The sequence below is a fragment of the Teleopsis dalmanni genome, chromosome 1 (assembly GCF_002237135.1).
Source record: "Teleopsis dalmanni isolate 2A chromosome 1, ASM223713v2, whole genome shotgun sequence".
In the NCBI taxonomy this organism is placed as follows: domain Eukaryota; kingdom Metazoa; phylum Arthropoda; class Insecta; order Diptera; family Diopsidae; genus Teleopsis; species Teleopsis dalmanni.
In genome coordinates this window covers 157327406-157335271 of record NC_051846.1, presented here as the reverse complement: position 1 = coordinate 157335271, position 7866 = coordinate 157327406, and the positions used below count along the sequence as shown (strand labels likewise).

At 25.5% G+C, this 7866-nt stretch overlaps 1 protein-coding gene across 1 annotated transcript; it reads left to right on the top strand.

The window, feature by feature from the left end:
• Positions 1-231: 231 nt before the first annotated feature.
• Positions 232-7289, top strand: LOC119669571. The gene is made up of 3 exons (XM_038079517.1): positions 232-2152; positions 2298-2384; positions 7030-7289. The coding sequence occupies exons 1-3, from the start codon at positions 791-793 to the stop codon at positions 7273-7275; spliced, it is 1695 nt and encodes a 564-aa protein (XP_037935445.1). The 5' UTR covers positions 232-790; the 3' UTR covers positions 7276-7289.
• The last annotated feature ends 577 nt before the right edge of the window (positions 7290-7866 follow it).

The window sequence follows — 7866 nt, the reverse complement described above, 5'->3', positions numbered from 1 at the left end:
TTTAAAGAAATATTTATTTCACAAACTGAAACGAAAAATACGAACATTTACGACCACGAAGTGGGGCCTTTCAACGTCTTTTTGTGCGAGTTTATTGTTGTTGGTTTTGTAGTTTCCTATGATGTTTGTTGACTGTAGCTATGTATTGGTGTATGTACATATACACCAATACATCCACTGCGCGAATGTGTAAAAAGCATTTGCTGGCACTTCGTATCAATATTTTTCGTTACGACGATCACACTCATTTTAGTGATGCCGTCGCGTGTAGAACGGTTCGGTTAGATGATTTAAGCAAATTTGCATCAAAAGAAAGAATAAAAACCGAATAAATGCAAAATTAAATTAAAGCGAAAGCTTAATGAAATAAATTAAAAGTAGAAGTTGAGTGCTTAATTTATAAGTTTAAGTATATTAAGAAAAAATATTTAAGGATTTAAGAAGAAATTGCTTATAATATAAAAAATAGAAAAATTTGACGTATGTATTTTTGTTTTGATATGAGCTCAAGTAAAAGTATTGGAAAAGCACGTTTTGCCGTGCGTCTCAAAATAAGAGAAAGGAAATAATTCCAAGTAAATAAGAAAATAGCAAAAGTCAATAAGCAAAAAATCAAATCAGAACGTATGTGTGTGACAAATAAAAATTAACCAAACAAAAGAATATTGCTTAAATTATAAAGAAATGTAGAAATGTGTGATTGGTGAAAACAGAAGAATAAAAATTAAAACAAAATAAGTGTAAAACATTGAGATTGGTGAAATAAGATATAAAAATTCTATGTTTTGAAATGTCTGCTGACATCCAAATTGTGCACGTCATTGGCGCCAATGGGCAGCCGTTGCCCATACAGGGCAACAGTCTGGGTTCAAATTGGAATACCACTGTTAAAAAGGAACGCGCCGATGAAGCCGAAATACAAGAACTAGCAAGCCAAATGTTGGAGAAACAAAGGGAAACACAAGCTAAACAGCAACAGGCGGCACAATTAGCCGCTAGCCGTGGCTTGCCAACTAATGGTATCGTAGGCCCCATGGCAAACGCTAATGGCCAAACCAGTATTATGAATTATTTGTCCCGCCAGTCAAAGCTGCCTAACGGTACGGCGGCCATTAATACGAATGGACGGTCGACTGTTGCGCAAAGTAATGGTAATGTCGACAATGCTGCGGAAAAAAAACCGCCTTGTGATGAAGAATCTCAGAAGGGTCATTTCGGTTGGTTTACATTCTCGAAAGTACACATTCCATATATATTTCGGCAACAGGAAAAATATTGTTCAGTACGCATGATTGAATTGAAATTGCTTGGGAAATATTTAAACTCCCTACATCCAGATATATATTCCAGTTGTACTTGCGTTCGAAGCTACTACATCACAGACGCAGAGGCAAGATTATTTATAGAAATTAATCATAAGCATTGTGATGGAGAATTTGGGCGAGACTTGTTTACAACAAAGGATCTAGTTGTACGTTTATCTGATGCCACAAAATTCCATCACTTCCTCGATGTTTGTTATCGAAAACTTGTGTCGGGAAGTAAAGCACCTTCAGAGAAATGCGGTTTTATACGTATAAACAAAGAATCTGTTGTGCCGTACACACTGCGTAATGGCGAACAAGTGGTTCCCTTGTTTTACTTCGAAGGTGAAACTGAAAATCTTAAACAGAAGGCTGACTATTTATCTGGTTGGGATTTGGCTTACCTAAAATTCTGCTGCAAAGTGCAAGGCATACGTAATGAATTATTTTCTAGCGAGAATGTAGCTGTTATATCGTTAACAGATATCAAAAGTTACTTTCCCAATGGTACCGAATTCGAAGACTACTGGCCAAGTAAAGTAGTTGACTCTAATTTATTAATTGGCAACCGTTCCAATGCAATAAATTCAGTAAATTGGACTCGCCAACCCACACAACCACCACCAAAGCCAATGAATCAACCAAATATGTCACAAAAGTCATCACATGCAGCTGCCGCTGCAGCTGCACAACAACAACAGCAAACGCTGCTTAAACGCAATGCAGGCGGTGGTGCAAATAGTTTTGCAGCGCAAAATGCAGCAGCGGTAGCCGCCCTACAGCAGCAGCAACAGCAGCCCAATCAGCGTATGCATGCAAATGCCGCATTAACACAAGCAACAGTACAGGTGTGCATCACAATTGGATATAATTTTACAACCAAACAATTTTTAACAATTGGACAAATATTTACTAATAAAAATTCTCTCCTTTTTTGTTTATGTTTTCGTTTGGATGTTTGCGTATTAAATATTTATAACGGCAAAACAAAAGGCATTAACTAACGGTTTATCGAATGGATCATGGATGCCACAACAAAATAACCTGCCATTAATTCACGCTCAAATGTTAGCTTCACAGGTGAGTGATCTTTCTAGGTTCACTTTTTTATGTATTATATATATTTATGCATATGACATTATATAAATATAAATTATATTATAAATTATAATATGTAATTTAATTATGTATTATAAAATTTAATTTAACCGGTTTTAAGATCGGTTATTATTTAACAAAAAAAAATAAATAATTTTTTTTAAATAATTATTTTTTTTGTTTTTTTTAATATTTTTGTTTACATATATTCAAAAAATCTATTAATATAATTATTTTATATTGATATATTAATTTATGAATACATTTGAATGTATAAATACATACAAATTTATAAATACATATGAATTTATAAATATATATAAATTTAGAAATACATATATATAAATTTATAGATATATAAAAATTTTATTTATACATATAACTGCACATGTATAATTATGCATGTATGTATTTACACGTATTCCACATTTTTATTTGTTTTTCTGTATATAATTATATCAATATAGATTTAATTATTTTTATATTATTTATATGTATATATAAATAATAATTGTGCTTAACATTAAATTATCAAGTTTTTAACTCGAAACATTATTATTAATAATGTTTATTATTATTATTAATTATTAATAATTATTATTATTAATAATGTTTTCTAACCGAATAGTTTCAATGTTTTGTTGAGTTAATAAAAATGATGGACGTAAAAAAGAAGTATACATGAAAAAATCTCCAAATAATTTCTAGCTCATTAAATATTGTTTATTTTCGTTTTGAAATTATGCCCATATCTATATAATAATAACATATAGTACACAATAAAGCCCATAACAATGGCGAGTAAATGAATGAAAAAGGAATCTCCTTCGCCCTCCCATGTATTTTTGTTGTGTCTTACACTAAGAAGTTGTCTCCTGCATTTATGCTATTTGGTTTGGGAAAACTGTAATGTATAAATATATATATAAATAACAGTTTTGCGTATATAATTATTTATCGAAATAATTATCGAAGAGACGAAAGCTTTTAAATAAACTGTTATATACATATGCATCAATTAGTTTCTGAAATAATTTTTTACTTATTATTTATTACTAAAATTAATAATGAGTAGTAGTGAGAATGAACACTAATTTAGTATGTAATAGAAACTAAATTAAAAATTAATATTTATAATTTAAAATTACTTTTTTCTAATATAAAATGTTAAATTACATATTTTTATTAATATATTTCTAAACGGCTTAGTTGAGCAATATTAAATAATAAACAACTTTTTATTTTTAATTAGCTTTAGAAAACCATTTTTTTATTTTGTTTGCAACGATATTTCAATTATATTGCATGCATAGTCATCTTCATGGTATATATGATGCAAAATTTTAGAATATATAGCAACAACTTCAATATATAGGATAAAGAAATAATTTTACAATATAATAAATTATTCTTTTAAGAAATTATAAAATATATTTTATTTTTATATTATATTTATATTATATTAATTATATTTTTATATTATATTTATATTGCATTTATTTTATATTTCTACTTATGTTACATGTATCTTATATTTATATTTATTTTACATATATTTTGTTTATATTCTATATTTATAATATGTTTACGTTATATATATTCTATATTGATGTATATTATATATATTCTAAAATATTCTATATATTCTGAAAAGTAGTGACTACAACAAAAAATCTTTCATATTATTTTATGTATTAAAAAATGTAAAAGAGAATCCTTGTTGTTGAAGTTTACTACTTTTAGAAACCTCACATATTCTACATTTAGATATGTTTTATATTATATTTTATTGGTTTAACTGTATAAATAAACAAATTTTATACTGTTATTAAAAACAAAACACTAATTCAGTATATATTTATAATTTCAATTAACTTTTTTTCGAAAGTAAATTGTTAAATTATATATTTTTATTGAAAAATAGAAATAAAGTTAGTTATATTTTTATTATTATTATAATAAATAATATAATATATTATAATGTAATATTTAAATTATTATTTTATATATATGTTGTATATCTATATTATTATTTTATATATAATATATATTATATATATTCTATATTCTATGTTTGTATATATTCTATATTTATATTATGTTTTACATAAAATTTCAATTATTTAATTATATAAACTAAGTTTTTATGCAATTAATATCAAAATATGATACTATTGATACATGTATGGATATATATAAATATACTTTTTTTTTAATTTTTTGCGGCTAACAACATTTTCAACAGTATAAACAAAACCAATCTATTTTTTTTTGTGTAACACATATGCCAATAGTAAAAAAAAAAATTCAAAACAAACTAAATATCCTTTTTTAAATTTCATTTTAAACATGCTAAGAAAAATAATGGGATTAAATCCAATAAATAAAGTTTAAGAAATAGCAAGCAGACAAAAACAGTACACATGCAAACAAATCAGCTGTCTTTAAATAAAGAGGCAATAAACGAAAAAAAAATGGACAAGTATATATGCAGCATTTATTAATGCGCAAGAAGAGTGCGAATATAAGTTTTGCTTCTATCACAATCTGCTCAATTGTTGTTTGGCTGTTCCTACGTATGCAATGTTGTTTGCTAATTAAAATACTTTCGGCATTTTTATTGTGTTTTAACTGCAACTATAGTACAAACAAAACAGTTTTTATTATTATTTATTAAATCTGTTTTTTTTACCATTAAACGCTTTTCAAAATTTAGTAGTTGTTTTAAATAATATACTGCATCCATCATATCAAATTGTTAAATCTTTAAGTCTTTAAAATTATTATGCGTTTAATTAATTTGAGCAAAATAATAATAAAAATTTTTTTTTATCTATTACTTTGTAACAGTCGTATATAAAAACACATATACGCATCAGTTTGTGCAACTTTAGGTGTATATATATTTAAATTTATATGTATATATATGTATAATTTCTATGATGTTACTAAAAATAGTTTGACCTACTTAATATAAAAAGCCTGACTGCAAAAACTTGTACATTAAAAATTTCTATTTTTTTCTTTTTACAGTAAAATTTATTTTGTTTTTAAATTTTATTTTTATTATTAAATTTAGTAATATTTATGTAAATTATTAACTCTATTTTAATGTTCCATTACAACTTACAATAAAAAGAAGTAGAATCTGATATCCTGGTAATATTTAAAAGTTAGAAAATTTAAAAAAAATTTTTAATGCCATCGTCTATATTATCTCCTAGAATGTGACATGAATTGATTTGGCCTAATTTACGTCAGAATATAGTGCTGTGATAAACAGTTATTATATGTAAATCTGTCTATTCTAAATTATTCTTAAACTATAAAACTATCTTTATCGTAAGAAATTTTTTAACAATTCAATTATTCACAAATACCATATAAAATTTGGTACAATTGACTCGAGCCTTAATGCAAAATTGTTGCAATGGTTCTTGTTTATTGTTATAGATATGAGTTATCCACATCTTCTCTATCATTGTGATAAATAAATTTAATACGATTTAATACGAATTGGTTAATTTACAAAAGTGTATTCTATGTCATTCGTGTTGATTCAGTATAAAAGTTAAAATAAGTCATATCAACTTACCATAGTCACAGTCGTTGAATATATGTTATATATTTATAGTTATACCACTAACTATCAACAGAAAGGAACGGGCGGTATATATACTATAAAATATTTGTTTAACTAAGTAACTAGCTCACTCATTCCAGAAGTTTCATTATAAAGTCACTAAAAAACAAAGGTGGATTCTGTTACTTATAAACTAGATTACAGAATTATGAATGCAAATTAAGTTAGATTAGATTAGCTGTCAAAAATCTGATGTTATTAAAGGAACAACATTAAATAGGGATTCCTAAAGAGATACTGTTCTAATACCAAGCATTGCCATCATTTACCGATTCGTAGTCTTAAGTAAAACATATAATTTTATAAAACTTGAAATTTATGTTAGTTTTTATAAGCTGTAATTACGGTCACAGGATACATATAGATAGATATAGAATATTTGTTTATGTAAATCATTGTGTTTGAATAAATATTTTACTTTTATTGATTTTTAATTTGTAATTGTTATGAATATAATATAATTTAACATTTTTCAAGTATAATTTTTTTATCCAAAATGGAATGACACTTCTTGGTACAATTATTTGTATATATAAAAAAGATGGTATATAACCAAACATATTCAAACTAATCCAAAAGATCTTATTCTATTTTTTTGGTATTCCCTTAATAAGAAACGTTGTGATCTTCATTCTGAAAAAGCTAACTGACTTTTGTTTGGCAAATAAGTTATATGGTACTATTGATTGAAAGTATACTTTTTTACTGGATAGCAAAGAACCCAGTTATTTCATTTTTTTTAATGCTATTATAGCAATTTAAACTATAAACTAAACTTTAAAACATCTAAATTTGTGTGTATAAAAATATTTAATAAACTAATATATATCTTAAAACTTATTTATTAATATAGAATTAATTATTGTATGTTAAACCTAAAAAAAAAATTATTATTATATAAAAGTAATTATTGTTATATACCTTATAAAATGAATTATTGTCATATAATTTAATAAAAATATGATTTATATAATTTTATTTTAGGCACAACAATCGCATGCAAATTCTCGTGGACAGTATCGGAATCCAATGGATAATCTTGCATTGCTCGGCAATCGCCCGCCATATTCATACAATAATGCTGCTGTTTCAATGCAACCCGTAAATAATCATGCACAGGGCAACCCTCCACCCCCTTTGGTACGGTCGGCTGCTGGGCAAAATCCTAATCATATGTACGTAGATGTAATTTCTATTGTAAATTTGAATTTAAATTGTTTTTTTTTTTAAACTATTCGAAATATTGTTTGATGAAATGTGTTTTTCAAATTTAGTTGTAAAATGATGTCCTTTAATGAAAATCTTGATTTCATTTCATTGTATTTAATATAAAATTGATTTATTTTTATGTTTTTTAAATTTATTATAAGAGTTGAATAATCTTTTTGGTGCTCTATATAGTTTGTGCTTAAATTCTACGATTTATGAATTTTGCACCACTCTTTTTAAAAATTCATTTTATAATTTCAATTGGAACAAAAATTATTTTAAAATTTTTTTGAATTTTTTAATCGGTGGTTGTGCACGCATTTATTAAGTCTTAACAGCTTTTAATTATTTTTTTTACTATAATTTCAATGTTTTTCTTATTGTTGTAGTCATCTTTTCAATAATTTTTATTCATATGAAAATAAAATATTTAATTTTGATTATAGTATATAGTATCTGCTGCAAAATTTATGCTTTAATTGTATGCAACAGAAATACTGCTGGTAATGTAGAGTAGTATATTTTTCAAGATAAAATGGGTTCAGCTAGAGTTTTTAATACTATAGGCTTTAATATACTTAAATATGACCTTAATATTAAATAATGAAATCA

Coding starts and splice junctions, on each gene's coding strand:
- LOC119669571 (XM_038079517.1), top strand. CDS start 791: ATGTCTGCTGACATCCAAATTGTGCACGTCATTGGCGCCAATGGGCAG. Junction 2,153..2,297: donor TAACACAAGCAACAGTACAG/GTGTGCATCACA, acceptor GCAAAACAAAAG/GCATTAACTAACGGTTTATC. Junction 2,385..7,029: donor CTCAAATGTTAGCTTCACAG/GTGAGTGATCTT, acceptor ATTTTATTTTAG/GCACAACAATCGCATGCAAA.